The 22,938-nt window shown below is 39.5% G+C and overlaps 1 protein-coding gene across 4 annotated transcripts in view; it reads right to left on the bottom strand.

The window, feature by feature from the left end:
• Window positions 1-1,784: 1,784 nt before the first annotated feature.
• The window catches only part of evi5b (ecotropic viral integration site 5b), a 43,971-nt gene continuing 22,817 nt past the window's right edge, over window positions 1,785-22,938 (bottom strand). For 3 of the 4 annotated variants that reach the window (XM_042483727.1, XM_042483728.1, XM_042483729.1), the window contains 11 exons: window positions 22,399-22,459; window positions 22,259-22,312; window positions 19,954-19,986; window positions 18,870-19,025; window positions 17,992-18,123; window positions 17,062-17,202; window positions 16,812-16,970; window positions 16,074-16,220; window positions 15,318-15,413; window positions 9,853-9,948; window positions 1,785-3,571 (listed from right to left, as the gene is read on the bottom strand). In XM_042483727.1, coding sequence (XP_042339661.1) covers window positions 3,296-3,571; window positions 9,853-9,948; window positions 15,318-15,413; window positions 16,074-16,220; window positions 16,812-16,970; window positions 17,062-17,202; window positions 17,992-18,123; window positions 18,870-19,025; window positions 19,954-19,986; window positions 22,259-22,312; window positions 22,399-22,459 — 1,351 coding nt within the window. In that variant the 3' untranslated portion in view covers window positions 1,785-3,295. The remainder of the gene's footprint in view (window positions 3,572-9,852; window positions 9,949-15,317; window positions 15,414-16,073; window positions 16,221-16,811; window positions 16,971-17,061; window positions 17,203-17,991; window positions 18,124-18,869; window positions 19,026-19,953; window positions 19,987-22,258; window positions 22,313-22,398; window positions 22,460-22,938) is intronic. The other variant, XM_042483730.1, reaches the window with a different exon arrangement.

Genomic DNA, 22,938 nt, shown 5'->3' with positions numbered 1-22,938 from the left:
ATTGGAAATTTACAATGCGTTGTGCTGTGCAAGTCACATGATGAACAGGAAATGACATCATTCGGGTCTCCTGAAGGCCATGGCAGGACCAAGTGTTCTTGCTTTATCTTCTGTATTTTGAGTCCTGCTACCTAAATGATTTCTTATATGTTAATTATTTATTTTCCAAAGATAGTTTTATTAGACCACTTGAAGGTCATGCTGAAAGCTCCTGTTACTTATATGGGCCATGTTCCATTTAGACACTTAATGCACAAAAAAAAAAGAAAATGAACACCTTCCCACTCATTTGGTCATCCATACTTGGTCAGTTGCTGTACATGTCAAAATATGACGCACTAGATACCCCTCCAGCATCAGTTTTGGACACACAGGGATGGCATGTTAATTTATGTGTATTACATGCATTGTGTCTTTTCAAATAGACTTTCTCCTTCACAGGAAATGTAAAGTTTCTGCTTGTTAAATGCATACAGTCTCTTTCAAAATAAACTTACAACGTAGTTAAACTTGTAAGTTTGCTTCCTTAGATTAAGGCAATAAAACATGTGGTTAGGCTGAGAAAAATACAGTTGTCTCTAACTTAACCCTTTGAAACCCGAGTGATTTGTTTTGAATTATATATTTTTTTATTTAAAAGCTAAGAAAGCAATGAGTTACTTAAAAAAATTTAAAAAAGCCTAGAAGTTTGCACAAATGAGTACCTGAAAATCAGCACAAAAAAGAAAAGTGAAAAACAAAGCCATGAAATTTACCTGAAATTTAGCACAAAAAAGTAAAGTAAAAAAATCAAAAATAATTCCTAAATTAATTCAGTGACATATTTTTAGTCACTTAATTATGATATAGAGTTTAATGTATTAAATTAAAAAAAAAAAGAAATCAACCAGTTAACTCAGAACTCCAAGAGTTAAATAAACTAATGTCGATCCAGGTTTCAAAGGGTTAAAGTAACATGACATATGTTTTAAAGTTTAATTTAGAAAAAAACTAAAAAAACCAATGGTTAAAACTTTAAAAAAAAAAAAAAAAAAAGGCTGTAACATTACACTAACTTTAATCAAAATTCATCTATCTTTTTATCATCCATATTAAAATCCAGATTTCAAAGATAGGTCTTTAATTTTATTTTAAGAATACAGCTTACCATTTCACACAGGCAGTGACTTCCACAGTTTAGGGGCAGAAACTTACTATATATATATATATATATATATATATATATATGTATATATATATGTGTGTGTGTGTATATATATATATATATATGTGTGTGTGTGTATATATATATATGTGTGTGTGTGTATATATACATTCACACACACCACACACACACACACACACATGTATATATACACATATGTATGTATTAGAGATACTACTGGTAATACTGTAAGATTTTTTTGGTATAAAATAGGCGAGAGTTTATTTACACCACTGTGTAATAAGTATATTATAGTCAGAACTGTAAATATTTAGGTTTGTGTGTGTGTGTGTGTGTCTTGGCACATATATAAAAAAAGGGGGGGGGGGGGGGTTGACAGTTTAACAGTTTAATTATGTAATAAAGCAGCAGGATTAAATACATTTATACTTCTCCCAGGTTTTTAACTAATGTTTTTGTTTCATTTTACATATTCGAAAGAAAGACAAAATCAAGACACATAAGCAACATTTTAAAGAACGGCAGTGGATGATCATAATGATCATGCTGGGCCATAAACTGAAATAAAAGATCTGATGTAGGGAGCTTTATAAACAAATAAAAGAAAATGAGACATCAGTTTCAGTAAGGAGTTTATCAAACGTTTTATTGTGACTCACACACACACACACACACACATACACACACACCAATCTCATTTAGTCTCCAGAGTGTGCCGACTGCTCCATAGTGTTGCCATGTGTGTCCTTACTGCACCACAGACTCAAAAAGTGCCATAACGTGTTCCTCTCCCGTCAAACAACACTTGTTCATCAAAGGGACAAAGTCAATCTTTTTTTTTCCTGGACGCGACCGTTGCATTCACTTCTGCCTCGTCTTTCACTGAATACAGGAGTTAGTGTTCAATACAGACATTCAGAGAAATTCTTAGACATCCAGGTCCTCGTGCGTGAAATGGAGTGGATGTGGCCCGTGGATGCTCACTTTGGTAACACTTGACAACTCCTGATTCCTCCCCAGAGTGTTTCTAAAATTTACTGTCTCAGTTTAATCTCCCAGTTTGAGTTTCCACAGGACCGCTTCCGTTCAAATTTGTGATACACAAAACCTCTGATAGACACGTTTGACTCGTCAGCAAGTTTTCTGCGTGCTGGTTCTGCTAACTGCGGGGGCTAATTCTGAAAGTGAGGTTTCAGAGAAGTCAGTACAAGTGTTACAAAAAACTGCACTGATTTTAACAAACTGCTCTGAAGCTGCGTGTTGAAGTCCTCTAATGAGCAGCTTTTCTTCTCTTAGCAGGAAGTCATCTCAAAAACAGGATTTGTCATATGTGTTACCATATTAGACTAACTTATATGTCCCTTTTTTTCTCAATTTTACAATATATTCTAAACATCGGATATGCAATAGATACATATTTTCAAGTTCAAAAGGAATTGAAAAACATAATACACATTTACATATCTACAAGTAATGCAGATGTCACACTGACCTCGTGGTTCACCGGCCCCGGTGAAAGGCATGCCGCATGTGCTAAGGCCAAAAAGTCAACAAGCCAGCGCCGGCTGATGAGACGCGGGCCGCTGAGCGAGCTCAAGACAATAGATATATATACACACACACACAGCACTTATACAATTCTGCTTCTGCACGATGGACACTTAGTAGTAACGGCATCAATACATGTTTGATGTTCATTTATAAAATGCTTTAAAAGTATAAAAACATGTTGAATGAAGTGTGTAATATAGCATAAAATGTTTTATTGCACAGTCTCTTTCTCTGTGTTGTACCTACAGGGGCGGTTGGCCCCCTCTCACCCTCCCCACTGCGGCCCCGTCGAGTTTGATCCGCTGCGTTCTCCGCTGAGCTCCACGCTGAAGATCTGCTTCTCTCAGTGGCATTTGCTGCCCTCAGGAAGAAAAACTACAAAAATGGAGGTAAACTAAATCAACTAAATCTGTAAGTGTGTTTCTCATGATATGAAATGATGATGCGTTTCCTTTCTGAAACTGCAGATCCAGACGTCTCCCCTGAAATGGTTGCAGGAAACACCTCCTTCACCGTCTCCTCCTCCACCTCCTCCCTCTCCGCCTCCCCCTCAGTGAGTGCTGACAGCACCTGTCCTCGTCACACCGTGGTGGACTTCTGGCTGCCGCTCTGAGGCACAGAGAGTCGCAGGGCCTCCTCGTCGTCGTCCTCCTCGCTGTCGGTGTCCCCTAGGTTGGGGCGCAGTCTGATTCGGCCCCCGCTCCTCTGCTGGGTGTCCTGGAGGGAGGGGCCCTTGACTCCATCTTCATCTGAAGACTGGTAAGACCCATCATCCCCCGCATAATGATTAATGATGTGGATCCCATCAAAAGTGGGCTGATTGGCCAATCCCCTCTGTCCTTTTAAGCAGCAAATCTGTGAGAATAAGCACGACTGAAGTCAGTTTTCTTGTGCTGCATTCAGACATCTTTCACAAGCATTTATACCTCTGAAATGTGAGAAAACTGTTTTTTTTCCCCAATGAGCACCTTGGCAAGAGATGTCCTGAAAATTGCAAGTTATCAGTAAAAGATGACACAAAAGACCTGAAAATAAGCCAGGGGAATTGTTAGATACAATCAAAAACTAGGGAAAAATGTCAAGAAAACTACATTTATTATTTTTTTAATTATAATTTTAAAAATTGTGTTACAGCAAAAACTACAATTATATATTTTCTTGTTTATTTATTTATTTATTTACTGTTTTAAAAACCCTTTTTTCTAGCTTTTTTTCAGGTAATTTTTCATACATTTTTACTATTTTCTTGAGAATTTTTGGGCCCTTTCTAATTAAATTGCTAATTTCCTTCTTCCCTCGGTTTCATGAGAAATAAGGCCAATTTGCTCAGTTATTAAAGGGTTAACTGTTTCAAGGGATAGTCCAGATGGCAACTGGCATTTCTTCAGAGAAGCAGGCAGGAGCACCGCCATAAAAGATGCACAATGCACTGCGGTGGATGGGGGCAGTGTATTTTAACCACCTAAAATGATGAAAATCAGTTAAAGTGTGTGTAATATATTTAGATTATTTTCCCAGCTTTACCTTGACGTCAGACAGCCTACAGCCTTTATTAATGCTCTCTTCAGAGCCACCAGACCCCTTTGACAAAAACAGTAATTATACCTCACAAAACATGAAAGCTGCTGGTCTGCTGCTGACTCAATAGGTTAGCTTAATCTGAAACCCTTTAAACCAGCAAAATCACACAATAATGAAATAAAAACCTAACCGATCAAAGCAATGGTAGACCAGCAACTCCTTCGTTCTATGAGGTAAAATTACTGTTTTTGTCAGTGGAGTCAGATGACTTTGAAGAGAGCACCGATAAAGGCTTCAGGCTGTCCGAATGCAAGGTTAAAGCGGTGAAAATATTCTAAATATAGCATACACTTGAACTGATTACTTTTTTTAGGTGGCTAAATTATGTTTCACTGCTGCCATCTAAAGCTGTACATTGCTTATCTTCCGTGGTGGTACTCGTGCCTGCTTCTCCAAACTGGGAGCATGCCGACAGCTTTGACTGTGGATAAGTACCCCACCCCAGTATTTCTTTAATCCTGCATGCAAAAATGAGCTGAAAACATATGTATCATCTGAGGGAGAAAACACAGTCCGAGAGATATGTACAAACTATCAAACAACAGGATGCAGTCAGGGATTTTAACCAGGATCACCGACACAAATCTAACATGCAGGCAGCAATTCAACCAAAAACCATAAGGGAACAATGTAAAATGATACTGAGCTGTGTCTCAAATCCATACTACACTTTTTTTTTCAGTGCCACGTTAACAGGTTAAAGCAGTCACAGTCTGACTGATTGAGGTTCCTGTCACACTCATGAAGTGTGTTCAAGGTGTAAGACTTTCCAAGACTGTTTGTTTCGTTACCATAAAAACATTTCTGCAGTGTAATTAACATCAAGTTCACGGGCAACAGCTCTGGAGGACATTCCTACAGTCAGCTGCCAATCACACGCTTCCTCAAAACTTGGGACATCTGTGGCGTTGTGCAAAATGTGATCAAACTTAACATTTTAGAGGGCCTTCAATTGTTTTCATCCCAAGTCACAGCTGTGTAGTAATGATGCTGTTTAATCAGCATCCCGATGTGCCACACCTGTCAGGTGGAGGGATTAACTTGTGCTCACTAACATGGATTTTCACAAACGAGGACCTTAAAGTCTTAGATCTTTAACTTAAATCTGTGAAAAATGGGAGAAAAACAAAAGCGTTGCATTTAAATTTTTGTTAAGTATACATACCAACAGTATACGCACTTAGCAGTACGTACTTGTTAGGGTCATTTCTTGTAAACCCTTTTATTTCCCTTTTTGGGGCCCCTTAATGTTGCCTGGCATCTCAGGGTCCTCTCATTAGAGGCAGGTGTGCTAACTGAGTCAAGCAGGGAAGATACCAGGAGAAGACAGCCTTCAGCAGCCGTGTTTTCGGTTAAATCTTACCTTAATTGTTTGATCTTTTTTTTTTATCGCCCGATTGATTTAGCCTTTGTTTTTGGAAAGGCGGTCTGCTTGGGGTTTTTTGGATTTTGTTTTGACGTGGCAATCAGACAAATCAGTTTAGCCTCATCCATCAACTCTGCTCACATCCTGCAAATCAGTTGACATCTGAAGCACTCTGGATCACCAAACACACACCGAGTGCAGCCAAACATGGCCAGTTAGCATGAACTTTCATAGTATTCTGTTTCTGCAATTAAACACAAGAAATCAATATTATTCACTGTTCTGTACTCACAAATGATACAAAAAAGGGAAAGATGCAGCACTTTATGTATGTTTTTTGTTTTCTTATTTGTCAGCTATGAGCCATTTTCTTTGTACATTATGGTGGGAAAACAGTGTCAGTCATCAGCACTCCAGTGTGAATGACCTCAATACTCAAACGTTCCTTTTAATCAGTGTGCAGTATGGATTTGGGACACAGCTCTTACAGAATTGACTCATGGGTGATGGCGAGCTCTGCGTGTGTGACAGTGCTGAATGCATCCAACTGAAAACTTCAGAGAAGTGAGTCTTCTGATGTTTATCAGATATGGACGTTAACCCCATGTTTATTTGCAAAACAAACCAGTTAGTCTTCATCTTGTAATTCTTTTCTCTCTAATGAGGCATAAATCGTGCCTTTATGTGGCTTGTTCATGTAAGTTTTTTTAGCAGCCTCCTTCTGTTGCTCCATGGCAGAATGGGCTTACTTTGCGGCAGATCGGGGGAAAGTTCATTTAAACTATGTTGAACTGCTGTTGTGACGGGTGATTTTTTCCACTCTGTCAGCTACAAAGAGAATCGATGAGAATATTCTGACTGCACTCAAAGACAAACTTAAATCAGACAAAGATGAGATTTATCTGAAGTGTTTTCTAACAGCGTGTTATGGTTTTACGAGTGAAAAGAAAGGATGAAGACTAAGCTGTTGGTCTGACTAATGTACATCAGGTTGCCTTCACCAACTCCAACTTTAAAGCAGTACACTGTCACTTCTCCGAAGTTTTTTTCGAAAGCATCCACGGTCACAACAAAACCACCAGTGTAAAAAGCTGGAATTGCACGTTTCTGCAAACTGCGAACAGGTCATACTTGTATGTTATTTTGGAGCAGATATGTTGACACTTAACATTTATTAACTCTGAACAATGCTGTGGTTAGTGTGGTTATGTTTAGGTGCAAAATACAGTAAGTTAAGGTTAGGAAAGATCACGTTTTGGCTTAAATACCCAGTGTTGGTGCCACAATCTAAAAATGAAAACATCCTGTATGTTAAAAGGAAAGTAGGGGAAAAGAGGTGGGAATTCGGCTTTCTGAAGAGCCTTGAGGAGGTGTTTGCAGTTCCAATGAAAGTAGGGTAAAGAAAATGCACGCAATTGTACTATATCTGCGTTTTACAGCAAACAGGAAATGCTGCCGATGTCTCGCAGAAGAAAACAAAACAGTTTTGTTTATTGATGTCAAACTGTCGTACTATTTCCTCCTCGTCCTGATGAGAAACTCAGCTCATAAACGTAATCAGAACTGCGTCACTTTAGGAACTTTGATGTTATCAGACGCATAAATATAACATATCCTGAGTCTGCAGAAATGTACAATACACATACACGTAGAGTTTCTTCTGGTGACTTGGCTGTGGACTGTCTCCACTCTGTGAATTAAACAGACCCACGTGGGGGTAGGATTTGGGCTACATGATGGTCAGGTTTAAGTCTGTGGAGGTTACATGACACATCTGTGCCAACTCACCTGAGTCAGCCTGCCAAGCAGCAGACAGACATGTGGGAAGAGACGCATTCAGAAACCAGTTCATAGCACAATGCACAATTAACAAAAAATAAGCCTACGTTTACCTGCACCTGTCTAAATTTGGCGGCCTGCCTTCCTGTTGTTGTCATGCGAAAAAGGAAATTGTGATCTAATCAACATCTGTCTGGCAGCAGTCAAAAGTTCCAGTTACGTTTTGCAGGTTTTAACAGTAAGTGAGGAGGAGGACGACGGTGGGACTTGAGACACACTACTTTCAGGTTTGCTCACTGCAGACAAATTAGCATGATTCATAGCAGGCTACTTTTAACCCAAAATGACCACAAGGCAAAACCAAGTGAGAGGGAAATGACTGTGACAGCACCACCTTAATACTGAGTCAGATTTAACTAAAACATGCAGATTAATTCGACCAAAGGTCAACAACTGCACTGGTCAAGTTGTTTGTTCACTGGTCAAGTTGTTTGTTCTCGCGTGTTATATTCTTCCTGTAAACTACTGATCTGCTGCAAGACAACAAATACCTCTATTTAAAGAACATGAGGTTCTGAATTAGGGATTTCAGTTTTGGTTAATTTTGCTAACAATAGCCAGAAACCCAATAGCTGTAGTAACTGGTTATTTTTTTAAGAGAAACAGAAAACAAACACTGTGCTCCACAGTGAGCTTTAGCACCACATTTCAAAGCACTATCTAATTAGAGGATGCGTTTTAATGTTTGGTGATGTAAATATCTTGCCTTTTATTTTCGGTTAGATAGCAACGCCGCTCATGCTTGATTATGGCCGCTAGGACCAGATTTCAAGATCAAACTTTTGATTTTATGCAAACTGGCTAAACTTACATTTATCATTCTGACAAGTTTTGACAAATTAAAAAAGCCTGGTGCTGACGACATCACAGTGCTAAATCCAATTTGTATTTCATTAATAATAAGCAATATGACAACATAATTAACAAAATGTTATGTTTGCAAACCGAGTGAAGAGCCACTCGTCTCTGACAGGCTGCGAGCTGAGCGTTTCCGTAGAGGGAGGGAGAAGGCATATTGGCACACGTTCATTTACAAGAAGGTTTGTGTGTTTTTCGGGGTGACGAAACGTTAGTTTCTGAAGAAAACTAAAGCTGTGACAAGATGGCAACATTTTGGATTAGAAGCTGATGAAAGGGTTGCAGCAGTATGATGTTTTGACTTGAACTTTTGTTGGACACCATGTTTCTATTTACTGCTGTCGCTCTCTTTGAAAGCACAGCGGACGAGGATCGGCCGATTCATAAAGCTAAATTAAGGAATCATCTATACGATAACTCCTAACATAATCACAAAAACCAAAACACGGTGTCAGCTGGCTGGAGGGAGATTCAGAGAGCTGAGAGTTTTTGGTAAATGACGTCGCCAATCACAAGCTAGGCCACTTGCTGTTGGCTATACTGTGAGTCATTTCCAGTAAATATTAAAACATGAAATGTTTGTGTATAAAAAACTGACATAGGAAGAAGTGTTGGCCAATCTTTAAAGTGGTTCCTTCTCCAGTATGACCTCGAGTGCACAGCTGAGGTTAATGTGTTTATTTATTTATTTACTTTTTACAGAAGTGCACATTTTTAACAGATTTAATTTTGACAGAGAGCTCTGATGTTACAAGATACAAACATGACAGTCGAACGGCCGTTTTTCTGCTGGGTCACGGTGTCATTATGTTCCACGTGGCTGCTGAATAAACGCTTCGTGGTAAAATGAAAACCAGTTTGAACATTTTTACACCGGCTGAACTCTATCGGGTGGTGCTCAGTGCCGTAAACTAATGACTGAATGACATTAAATTAAATTAAATTAACCGATAGATAATAATTAACCTAGAAAATATTCTCCAATAAACCGCACATTCCGGTTCTGAATTTTTATTAAGCAGACCCTCATCATGAGGGTTACAATTTTCAACCCATTACTTTGGACCTTCTTGCGTAATAAATACATCACAAACAATACGAAGTAAAAAAAAAAAAAAAAAAGATAGGGGGAGATGACTTCTCTGATGTTAGTTAAATTAATCGCAAATGAATGATTGATAATTAATGTAATTTTTAAGCTATAAATGTACATTGTTATCTACGTTGCTCCGCTCTGTGATCAGCACAAACATGTATAGGTTTTGTCTGCAGGAGGAGTGCGACGCTGCACAGGAAGTCTCTGGGTGTAGTTAACACTTGTACGAATCTGTGAGCTTCAAAGAAAAAATACATCTGAGGGAATGTTGTAAAATCTTCTGAAACTCCAGATCAAAGAAATGGCAAAAACAAAATCTGAATCCCTACAGAAAAAAACATTAGTGTGATTCCTAATGTAAGTGTTTTTTTGTTTTTGTTTGTTTTTAAGTCTCACCTCCTGTTTGAGCTCGGCTATCTGGTCTTTGAGGTCGTTGATGTACTGGCTCGAGTCTGTGTGGTTCAGCTGGCCTTGGACCTTTCCTTCTTCCTTCTGTAAGTAGAAGAGACACACATTTAAAAATAAGCAACAGTGATGCACGTGGAGAAATATTTTGAGCAAAGTAAACGCAGCACATGTAAAAATACTTAAATACCCAGGGACTAACTGTTGTGAACTACTGAGCAAGCAGGACAAACACTTGCAGATACTAGAGCCCCTCTGCTAAAGAAGCAGCATCACAAAGCGACAGATGTCAGGGGAAACCAAAAACAGTGTCATTTGTGCTTGATTTCCTCCCGGGGCCCTGGGGATGAGGCAGGTTGTTGGCTCTAACAGTTAAACAGCCCATGTGATGTTTACCTTCCTCAGTGAAGACATCTGCAGGCATTGGAGACAAACACACACTCTATTTCAAACATCAATCACACCCCGCCAGTTTAAAAGTAAAGGGCGCACACAGGAGTTCAAACCACAGGCTGCAGCACGGGACAAAAAAGGGAAGACGTGTACAAACAGCGGGGGTGGGGTGTCGAGGTGAGTCCTCTCAGACTGGCTAACACCCCAAAATACAGTTGTTTTTTTTTCCTTCTTATTCCTGTGGTAAGGTGGGGTTGATTATGGTGGTGAGATTATTCCAAGAGTCTGTTGTTTTTGAGGTTTCACCGTTTCAAAACAGTGCAGCGATAAGGGGCAGGCCGTTAATGAGACTTCCTGGTGTTCAGCTGTGTGAATCAACAGGTGTCAGGCGGTGGTCTCCAAAATATGTCTTCATATTTGAAGGCTTCATAACCCTCAAAGTCTGCTGAACTTTGTTTAGCTCTAACAGAAGAGGAAAAGTAAGAGAGGGAAATGGGCTTTCGCTGTAAAAAAGTCAACTACGAATAATGACATGAATGAAAAAAAGTGTGGCACATTTACTTTGTTTCCTGTGAATGTGCAGCAAACCAAGCAGCATTTAATTTGAGGAGTCCCACTCACTGCGTTTATGGACCCCCAGACCATCTTAATTTAGAGAGGGGACACAGAATGATACAAAAACACTTTTTACACAGAGATCCTGCAAAGGGACACTATTCTTGATGCCTCCTTTGCATTTTTACACCAAATCAGACAACAGTGGCCACAGTCGCTGTCCTCATTCTTTGAGTTAGCTTAACTGCTAACAGCTACTTCTTAAATATCCTGTGATGAGTCGCACATGACATGCCGTCAAAACGTCACACCTGTCCTGCCCATGGTCCTGTCTACCTCCCGTGGTTTTATAAATTCTGCGATCGTATCTTAAATATCAAAAGGCGCGGCTACCAAAAATTCCCACTCTGAAACAAACGTTAAAAATGGCTACAGGGTCCCCAAAAAATGTTCGCTTTTTTTGTTTAAAAAATCAAAACATTTGCTTCTTGATTTCATTTCAATCCCCTAATTGGTTAAATGACTGATCGCTGAGCTCTACAGCACATCCACTGCATCATTACATTTCCTGTGCATCGCTGTTGTGACAACGACAAATAGCTTATTTTGAATCTGCAAAGACGTCTGCAAAGGATTTGTTAAAATTTAGAATTTAAGTTCAAGTTTTTCTATGATTAAAACTTCAACAAATCATTGGCTGCCATCAGAAAAGAACTGATATGATTTGTATAAAAGCGTCACAGTAACATTTCTAAATGTGTCAATAGTTTTTCATACTTCTCTATACTATATTAAACACGTGTGAGAATAATGATGCAGATATGGTTCCCCGTCATTTGATGAAGGCAGAGTAAACATGAGACACGACAAGTCCTTAACAGGCTAAAACGTTTAGTATAAATCTCTGAGCATGTCATAGAAACCTCAAAATAAACCATGCATGTCACCTTTGGTAGAGTCTCTGCTTCAAAATGAGAAACCACTTCCTATCAGCCCAGAAACTGAGGAGCTGCGGCGCTGAGCCGGGGCCATGACTGTGATAGTGAAAGAGTCCTACACAGAAACCTCTTTAGATATCTTAGTTTCACTCACAGTGTTTTCCATCATTATCATTCATTTGCATCTCTGTTTTAAATCTCTGCAGGATTGTATGTGTTGTTATGAAGGACAGTGCATCAACTTTAATGTTCAATGCAACTTCATTGGTAACTGCTGCAGCCTTTCTTCTTCTACACTCACTATTTTGACTCACACAAAGCTAATCTGATCACACGGTGACCTCTCACATCATAAAGCAAGCTGCAAATCCTCACCACCAACATGCGTCACACCATCTGACGAGGAAGGCAAGAAACTGATTTTTTTTTTTTTAACTTTTTCTTGTAATTGAACCTGTTTCACCCACAACTTATAGAGCAAGTAACCAAACCACAGACCAAGAAGCCAGCAGTGGCACAATCATTTCAGCTCAGACACAAGTTAGATTTAACGCTCCCTCCAAAATTAAATCACACTAAAGCACTGTCTGCAACAAAATAAAAGAGAGATAGGACGTCAGATAAGAATGAGGGGGCTTTTGCGTGTTATTGGGAGCTCAATATGCAAATATGAAAAGTATGAGGGCGGTAGTGGTAAATTATGGTGTTGCATGTTTTTGCTCTATCACTTAGTAACAAAACCTCAGACCACACAGTGTGATTGTGTGTGCGCCTGTGAAGGGGAAGAGGGGGAGTTTTTTTTTTCGTTTATACTTATAAATAGTCCCAGTCTCCAGGTTAAATTCTCTGAAACACCTTAACCTCAGGGATAAATTTACAGCGGTGCTTTACAAAGACTTCTTCCACCGAAAGTCACATTTGTCTCCGGCACTGGAAATGTCTGTCTGAAAATCAAAGATGACCAAATCTTTTGGTTGAAGTGACTGATATTTTCCCAGTAACACTTCACTCTAACCCCTGGATTTACCAGCCTAATCCCTAGAAGAAATGTTGCCATTTTCTGTTTTTACAAACCACAAATACGTTACACTTATGAATTTCACGCACATCAATGTTTTTAAAGCAACGTCGCATGTGAGCTGATTTTGTCATCAGGAGGTGGAGGGGATGGTGGATGGCGAGACATTTAGACGCCTGCAGAGCACTTTTGACACCAACAAGCCCACTTGGTTTTTTGAGCAAGTCACTGCTGTTTCCAGCAGCTTTTTAGTCACTGAATGTGGGTGATTTTTTTCAGTTATCTGTAGCTGTTTCCTGCATGTTTTAGCCCCCAAATGTTAGTGTTAGTGTCATGAAAAGTTGTTGTTTTTTAATGAGACACTGCTGCTTTTTGTGCAAGGACTGTGCCCTAAAAAACTGGGCATTTTAAGCCAAAATCTGATCTTTTTCCAACCATAACCTTGTTACATAAAAGTGTTTTTTTCCATAAACTAACCACACATTAACCAAGGCGCAACTTTCTAAGAATCTGCCACATAAAAACTTGCAAACGTAACACGTCTGTGGTTTGCAAAAATGAACAATCAGTTGTTGTTTTTTCATAATTAAGAATAGAAAGCTTTAATTCTACATGATCCAAAAAAATTGCAAAGAAAAAAACCCTCATTATATCGTGTACAATGAAAATAAAGCTTTCTATTTGAAATTGTAAGAAAAAAAAACTTCTTCAACATAAATGGTTTATAACGCACTATAGTGTGGTTTCCAACAGCCTTTACTGGCAGGCACACATTTCCATTTTTTCAAAACATGTAAAATAATATATAATCTATAAATGTTTAAAAGATTATATATACAATTTTAAGTATTTTATAAAATATATAAAAATATATGTAAAACAATAAAACTCCAAAATAATGGACTGCAAATAAACTGACAGATTTTGTAACCAAAACACACAATAACATTATCTTCCTGTTGCTGCACAGCTTTAAATATTTAAGGTGAGTTGTTTCCAATGTTGAGCCCACAAACAAGCTTTAAACTATCGCTGACGGTTTATCAAAATCTTCAAATCTGTTATCAGGCAGAACTGCTGAGAGTTGGCAGAGTATGAACAGGCCTGTATTTGTTTCCGTCACCCTTGTGTGTGGCGTTACATTTGTTTGTGGATAAATACAGGTGGATTCACCGGCTTATACGAGGAGCAAGTTAATGTGTGAGTCTGCCCAGCTTCATTTATGCTTTATCCACTGATCGAATCTACGCTTTATTAATGTATTAAATTTGCTCAAAAAGAATATGGAGATAAATCATTTGTAGCTCTGACGTACAACTTAATTTGTTTTAAAAGACAAGACAAATCTGTACTGAACACTCTCCAGCCTACCATCTCCTAATTCACTGTTCACCTTAAACCACACGTCTAATGTCTGAGCCTGAAAGTACCTGAAATCTTCACACATTCGTCACTGAGTAGGAAACAGTCAAAGGTACAAACAACAAGAAATTACTGCGTTTAAAGCTAATCTGCGTCATCAGGACCATGTAGGTGGTTTGATCAGATTTAATTGTTGCCTTGGCAACGCAAGCAAACAACACATTAACTGCTATTAGATTCTTTTAATGTGAAATTCTGATTGGTTGGAAGGAAATCCGTCCAGTCATCCTTTCATCAGAGTCCTGATCAGATTTTAAACCGGTGAGAGGAGTTCAGACTGAACCACAAAATACAGAAATCTGTCAAGTGAAACAACCACTTTAGTTCTCACGTAGATACGTAGGAAGCCCATCACTTACAGCAAGACACCAGGGAGGGGTTTCATTAACCCTTAAATTGGGCAAATTGAAACTGCAAATATAAAATAAGCCTAATGCAAACTCAGCAATTTACAAAAAAAAAACCTCCCTCTTTGTTGCAAAAAAGTTAACATGAGGTGGTATTTCAGGCAATTTGAAAAAGCCATATTTCACAAAACTGCAGTGGAAACACTTTTTAGTCTTTGCTAGGTCACATGTCTGTGTCTGTGTGCTGGTCAGGAGGAACTGGCTCCCTCATGATGCAGCAGGAGCCACAAGAGCTGTTATTGCATCATTTCTCTCTGAGAAAGTTGAGCAGATCATCCGGAAGTTTTGAATCCACAATTCCTCTGTGAAATTGTGGACTATCAGCTCCCAGAAATCCCTCATACATGGCCGCTCCCACATATGAGTGGCTCGCCTTTCCGTTATCGCTCACACAAAACGCCTACTGGAATATTATTGTGAGAAGAGAACCCACAGAACATCATTCAGTGGAAACGCAGTCATCTCGCAATTGTGTTTTATCGACATTTCAAAAATAATAAGTACAAGTAAGTAAGTAACTACTAAAAATAAGTTTTGCGCAAATCTGTACTTTAAACCCGCCTAAAATTAAAACATGAGCTTTTGTCGCTCCACACATTCCTGAAGGAAACTTTATCTGTGTTTGAGTAAAAGTCAAGCATGTAAAATATGGTTTACGCAGGAAATCCAAAGCTTGCTGCAGAGGCAGGAGTGTGATGTTACAGGAGTGAGTTGGGACTTTACCTGAATCTCAAGCTCTGAGATCTGCTGCTGGAGTTCAGCCATAGCAGCGATGTTGTCAGCTTCCCGCAGCCTGACTGCCATCACCTCCTCCTTACTCTGCAGACAAAAAAAAAACAAAAAAACAAGCAAAGGTCAGTTTAGCAAAGTCCCAGGGAGGCGTGATGCTGAATGGCCAGGATGAAAACGTACTGTATAACATAAGAGTATTTTCTATTTGTGTATGAGTCAGTCTTGCGGGGGGAATTCCTTAGAGATGGGATGTGTTACTCTTCTTCAGAAAACAGTTTCACCAAAATCTAGCAGCATCAAATTTCCCTGTTATCTTTTGTTGTTCTTTTATTCTTTTATTAACTATTTTTAGAATTGTTATTTATAATTAATTAATTTTACTAACATTTTCAATTCCATTTTTTTTCTTTTTTTTATTTCATGAAGTCTTAATTCACTCTATCTCCATGTGTGGAATTATTCACCTTTCTACATTTGCTTGGGCATTTCAACTTAGACACTGAACTACTGATTCATGTTTGCCCTGAAAACTTCAAAAACCAAAACTGTGGAGATAAAAAAGAAATCTTCCAGCATCTGTAGACCCATCAAAATTAAATACTGCCAGACAAAACGGATGAAAAAAATCATAATGTCCAATTGTACATGTCAACACAAACTATAAATGTATTTTTTTATTCGGATGTTTGCGAAACAGATCTGTGGTAGTTTGTCTCGTGCGCCGTGTGAAGTGTTGCAGAGGTTTACCTTGCATTCAATCTCAGCCTGTCTCCGCTTGATCTCTTGCAGTTGCGCATGCAGGTCTTTATTTTGCACCGTCAGTGTTTGCACGCACTCCTGGAGACAGCGGCTCTCCTGCTCCGCCCGTCGCAGCTGGTTACTGTGAATCTGATTCTGTTTGAGCAAAGGTTGTGCATAGAAAACGTATTTTGAGTATTATAAATGATCAATTTAATCCATAATGATCTGAGTTACATAATTTGATGATGAGAAGAGAGGTCTGTGAGTCTGCTGGAACAGAAGACTGCTGCCCTCTGAAGGAAACCGTGTGACAATACAGGCAGAGAAATCACCTCTTCAGTGCATTTACTGTTAACTAGACCGAAAGTAGACCTTACTTACTGAGGTGAAAACATGGAGGGAAACATAATAAGCAACTTGGCAAGAAATGTCCCATACATTTCAGAAATATAGTAAGAGATAACAAAGAAATGACCTCACATTTAGCTGAGGGTAATTATTACATGTATATATATAAACTAGTGAAAAAATATCCAGAAAACTACATTTATAACTCTTATAATTATATTACAATTTTCTTGGTTGCTTTTGTTTTTTTAATTTATTTTTTTCACTTGTAACCTTTTTCTGATTTCTTGCTAAGTTGCTTATTGGCTTCTAATGTTTTTGAAAGAAATCAAGCGGTGTGCTCAGATTTTAAAGGGTTAATGGTATTATAAGAACTAAAATAATGTGATTTCTGACCTGTGTCTCCAGCTCCAGCATCCTCTGCCGTGTCTCCCGCAGCTCTGCCTGCGCCTCAGCCTCACGCAGCCTCACACTCATCAGCTCGTCCTGCAGCTCGCTCGTGGTGTTCTTCCTCGGGCTGTCCTTCCAGCGACCAGCGGTGCGTGCCAAGTGACGCTATTAAACGAATTTACTGACATTAAAACTTTTTTCTGCATTTCACGGACATGTTGCATTTTTTGCAGGATGTCGACATGCTGGTGCTCACCTGCCAGTGCTCCTCCAGGTCTCTGACCTGCTGCCTCAGCTCTTTCAGGCCCGTCAGAGCCTCCGCCTCCCTCAGCTTCACCCCTATCAGCTCCTCCTGAAGACGCGCCACATTGGTGTCGTCTGGTAGCGACGTGTTCCTCTAAGGATGGTAAGAATTACGTGTTTAAAGAGATGCATCGATCAGCTGGCGATCACAATCGGACAATTTTTAGCTTTATCGTGATTGGTACCAGCCAGTCAGTCTCAGTAAAGTTTTTTTTTATTTTTTAAGATTTTTTGGGGGGCTTATATTGCTTTTAATCAATAGGACAGTGTGAGCGTGAAAGGGGTAGAGAGAGAGGGAGAGACATGCAGCAAAGGGCCGAGGCCAGACTCAAACCCACGGCTGCTGCAGCGAGGACACAACCTCTGCACATGGGGCGCCGCTCTATCCACTGATCCACCAGGCGCCCCTGTCTCAGTAAAGTTTGAGTATATATAGATCTGTTGCACCTGTTCTCTTTTGGTAAAGCGACACATGTTGGATAAAGTTGGATATACTGCAATTCACTTTCCAGTTGGATTTTATTTGTACAAAATAGCTCTGTTCATTAACCTGGAAAGCTTTTTAATTTAAGTTTGGGTAAAAGAAAGGCCTGTAACCTGGTGCAGATTTAGAAAAAATTAAAAGTTATGTGACGGTGTTTCAATATAAACACACAAGTGAAGTTTTCATTAGAGAAAAAAGTGTAAGCTCCTAATTGAAGTTATTAAAAAGAAAGAAAATCTTAATCGGCATGACAGCCTTTTAATAAAATCAGAGTTCCTCAAGAAGTTTGCAATCCTTAAATCTCTACATGTTTTAAAAACATGTAATACAGCCTCGGCATATAATAACACTGTATGCTGGCTAAAATTTAAGCTATACATCATGTCTGAGACAACACACCTTTTCCATATCCAGGATCTTGTCTTGCATCTCCTTGAGAGCGCACTGAGACTCCGCCTCCTTCAGCCGGGCCTGCACGAGCTCTCTCTCCAGCTGCAGGACGGACTCCTCCGAGTACCGAGGGGCTCCCTTCTACAACAGGACACGTGTGTGAGTACGGACGGCAACAAAGAGCTTCAAATGTCTGTCTGCACAGTCCTCAAAATATTCAACCTCCAGGGTCCCAAAATAGTTACAGTCCATCAGATTTGCTCAGCTGATATTATAAATATATTCTCCTGTAAGAAATCACACCTCTGTGTCTCTCCACAGAGCCAACCTTAATAAGAGCTGACACCAACCATTTTGCTTTTTCACTTTTCACATAAATGATTCATGGCTGCTCACTGAGAAGCAAGACAGCAAATTATGTAAAACATTGTAATGCCTGCACATTATCATCTGGAATCCGACCATCAATAATTAAGGATGTTAGGTCAATAGATATGCACCAAGAGGACTCTGTGAACAGGGTACCACGTGTGAAACCTGCCAGCCTGTGAGACAGCTGCTTTCAAATTCATGAACTGAGCTGTGTCATAATGCGTGTCCCAATTTGAATTCATGCATGCCGAAACAGATCATTACCAGAAGCCGGTGTGCGAAGTGAGAGCAGAAATGCTGCTGCTTGGATTTTGCTGCTTGGCAATGTGCGTCAACAATGCAGGAGGGGTGACACATCTGAACGGAAACTCATTTTTACTGCCACACAGTTTTGAAATTGAGCTTTCAGATCTGCACAACACAAGGTCATCTGAGAAACATCCCTGTCACAGCTCCTGTCACAGACCGCAGGATCTGTGCAGCCTGCCGGCCGGGGACTCTGCGGCCCTCCTTACCACTTGCGGCGGCTGCTGCTGCTGCTGGAGCTGCCTGATGGTTGTCTTGGCCTGCTCCAGCTGAGCACTGGCCTCCTCGCTCTGCTGTTTGACTGTGGCCAACTCCCGCTTGACCAGGTAGTTCTCCTCTGCCTCCTGAGCTCGAGTCACTTGTCCCTTGGGACATAAACCAACCGAGGGAAGGGTGGCGTGAGCACGACAGGAAGTGAAACGAGAGGGCGGAATGGGTGGGCACATTAGAGGAGAAGATGGGTTTTCTAAGGACATGCTTAACTTTTTAAAACCTGGATCTACATCACTTTTTTGTGCTGCATAACCTTTGAAATCTGAGCAAATTGGTTTGCTTTCTTTTGAAAACATAAGATAAAAGGCAATGAGCATCTCTGCAAGAGATGTTCTGCAAATTAATAAAAATAATTATATTATATATATTATAATTTAAATAATAATACATTGGATTTATAAAGCGCCTTTCAAGAACTCAAGGTCACTTTACAACACTAACAACAAATAAAAAGAATTGCAACGAATGATTTCTTAAGAATCAAGGGAAAGTGTCAACATTTATAATTTTCATAACAATATACTTAAAATTAGTTTACAATATTATCTTTTAAGCACTTTTTTGGGACGATTTCCTTGATGTTTTTTGTGTCTTTTCCTTGTTTTTACTTGGTTCTATTCTCTAATTTTGAGGAAATTTCCTGTACTGAAAAAAAGCTACTTTTTGTGTCATTTGTTTTTAAAGTCGCCCATTGCCTTTTGCCTTTGTTTTTGAAAGACATCAAACCAATTGCCTTAGGTCTCAAAGGGTTAACTCTGTGATTTATGTTGTAATTCCTTTGCTTTCTTTAAAATGATTTGTGATTCTCTCACTTTGGCATGCTTTAATGTGCTATTTCATGCACTTATTCAACAATGTAATCAGCTATCATAATGTGGTTTTAATTCAGAGAATCATCAAAGTTCAATCAAATCTGCATTATTACTGCTGTTCATTGTGCTAATCATAAGCATGCAATGCTAAAGAGAGAGAAGGAAGAAGGAATGAGTGAGAGGGATAAAGAGAAAATGAGGAGTATACCTGGATCAATCTATCTGCCAAGGAAGCACTTTCCTACAAAACAGAAATATCGACAGCAGAGAGAGAGAATCCAGAGGACAGTTAAAAGCACACAAAAAAGAACAATTGATTGTTTGAGAGAAGAAATGCAATGTTCATTTCCCATCCAAAAAAATATTTGTTTACAGGCTGCAGAATGGTGTTTACATTCAGGGGTAGAAAAGGAACATTGCATGCAGGTGCGGTGAAAAGAGGTGCAAATATGCACACACACACTTAGGTGACAAAGTGAAAAATGAGGCGGTGCTGAGAACAGTGACAGGTTTCAGACAGGAAGAAGCAGCGCAAGACAGCTCGAGTAAAAGCAGAAAGTGACGTTTAGAACAACAGCGTGATAAGCAGTAAGGAGCTGTGTGTTTAACCGAACAGAAGCTCCGGGTTTGATGTGGTTAATCTGAGCAGCAACAGGTTCAGTTAGTAAAGAGTTAAAAAAAAGGTCCTGGGAGTGACGTGACAGAGACGCCTCAGAGAGCAGCAGCCTCGAGCTGGTTCTGAGTATCAGACTCGTTTAGATCACAGTGTTTCTCCCTGCAGGCGGACGCACCGCAGCCCTCGCCACCCGTGGCAGACCTCATGCATGGCGCCACGAAAAGGTTGCAGAATGATACAACAGCGCTTTGTATCGCATCAAGCAGCCACGTTCACATTCCAGACAGGCTTGTTACAGTCTCTGCTTCTGTTAGTGTCTGTTATTGGAGCCACTCAGACAGTCACCATGACAACAAGGCAACTTCAAGTCCAAAATCTGCCTTCTGTCTCTGATAGGATCCTCATCTACAGTTAATGAACGCACTGAACCAGCCAGTGATGGTTTATCATGAGAGCGTCCAGCTAACAGCCCAGTTAGTGACAGACGAGACTCCTTCACTGAAGCCAAGGTTTGCATCTTCTGAAGTGGGGTTATGTTTGGTACTTTTCCATCGTCAGTGTGTTACTTACAGTAGATGTTGTCAAAATATTGATTTATTGATAAGACAGATTCTGAATATTTGAAATGGTTTTCATAATAATTTTCCTAAATACTGATACAACTTTCTCGCTCTCTCTTCTCTCCAACAGCGAGATCACACACACACACACACACACACACACACAGCAGCAGCAGCACCCACATCGCCCCGCCTTCGCTGTCTTCTTGTCACCCGCCTCATCTGGAATACAGGTTTGTTTGCACTTGACTTTTGAATGTTTGAAAATCTCAGTGGCTTTTCAACATGAGCACTACTTTGAGTAAAAAAACATGTTTTTTAATAAATGTAAAAAAGTTTTAATTATTGTTACGTTTACCACAATCAAGAGAGGGAAAGCCAAAGTTGTCGTGTTAAAGCCTGAATGTATGACTGTAAAGTCAATCTTTCCCTGCAGTTTTGAAAATGGTTTTGAATATCAATATTGTTCAAGGGATAATATCAAAGTTATAATTTGCAGTATCATGACAGAACTAGTTGGCATGCCCTCAGTTTGGAGAGGCAGATAGGAGCTCCACCGCTGAAGCTCAGCAATGTACTGCTGTTAAAGGGGGCAGCAGCAAAATTTCTTTTAGCCACTTAAAACAATCAGCGTCGGTTTAAATGCTTCTTTTTGCCACAGACATCCCCTTCTCAAAGGGAAGCCTTTACCGGCTTGTAAAAGCCACCAAACTCCATTGACAAAAACTGTATTTTTGGCTCGCTCAACACAGGAGTTGCTGGTCTTCTGCTGCCTCCATCAGTGTGTTTGTTTGTTTTATTGTGTGACTTAAGTGAATCTGAACTAACAGTTTTAAATACTGAAGTCACACAAAAACACAAACTAACTTATGGAGGCAGCAGCAGAACTTCTGTGTTCAGCAATCTTAAAGTACTGTTTTTCCCAACTGAGTCTGGCATAGAAGAGAGTGATATAATGGCTTCAGCTGACCATCAGAAAGGGCTGTCTGACAGCATGGTAAAGCTGTAAAAACATTCGAATGTAGAGAACACTTAAGCTGATACAGATTTTTTTTGTGTGGTTAAAATTTGTTTTCCCGCTGACCCGTCCACAGCAGAAAATTCCTTGCCGTCGATGGTTGCACTTTTCCAACCTGGGGACATGCCGACCGTCATCTACTGTCTGTAAAACCCTGACTGTGGATAAGAATCTCATTCAACCCGACTTCAAAAATCCAAACTATCCCTTTAAGAGGAGATGCATGATGTATGAGGATACACAGCTGAATGGGTTAACGTGATGTTGATGGTGGTTAGTGTGGTGACGGAGCACCTGTAACAAACACTGCTGCACTCACTTTCTCTAGTGTGTCTATCCTCTGCTTCAGCAGCCTGTTCTCTGTCCGCAGCCTCTGTAGGAAATCACAAAAAACATCACATGAAACAAAATAGTGGAGACTTCAGAGCGTTTCTTTAACATTTAACAATTTTTACTCACCTTGATTTCCACCTGCTCCTCCATTTCTTTCGTTTTGATTGTAGTGTAGTCTTTCTCTAACCTGAAAAAGACGAGAAGATTAGTAAAACATATGAAAAGAAAACATAATAAAAGCTTTTCTAGCATGGACTGGACTACTGGAAAAAATGCAGCAATAAAAACAGATAAAAATAGTAGCAGAAAAGTTCATGAGTTTAATTGTGAAGGCAACAAAAAAAGCCAGTAGGGCTGGGCCCGAATATATAATATAATTAATATATTTTGGGTACGTGTTTGTTGGGGTAGGTTTTCAGTTTTTTTCTTTTTTAGAACTAATATTAACTCTTTGAAACCTGAATCAGCATCGGGTTTCTTCTGTTGCATGAAAGATGCTTTTCACAAGCTGTTTGACCCTTTAAAACCTGAGCAAATTGGTTTGATTTCTTTTGAAAACGTGGAGAAAAAAGGATATGAACAACTTATCAACAATAAGGGAGAAAATGTCTAGAAACCTATACTTGTAAATACAGTAATTTTATATTTAAAATGATGTTTTAGAAA

This window comes from Plectropomus leopardus, chromosome 3 (genome assembly GCF_008729295.1).
Source record: "Plectropomus leopardus isolate mb chromosome 3, YSFRI_Pleo_2.0, whole genome shotgun sequence".
Classification (NCBI taxonomy): domain Eukaryota; kingdom Metazoa; phylum Chordata; class Actinopteri; order Perciformes; family Serranidae; genus Plectropomus; species Plectropomus leopardus.
This window is presented reverse-complemented; position numbering and strand designations above follow the sequence as displayed.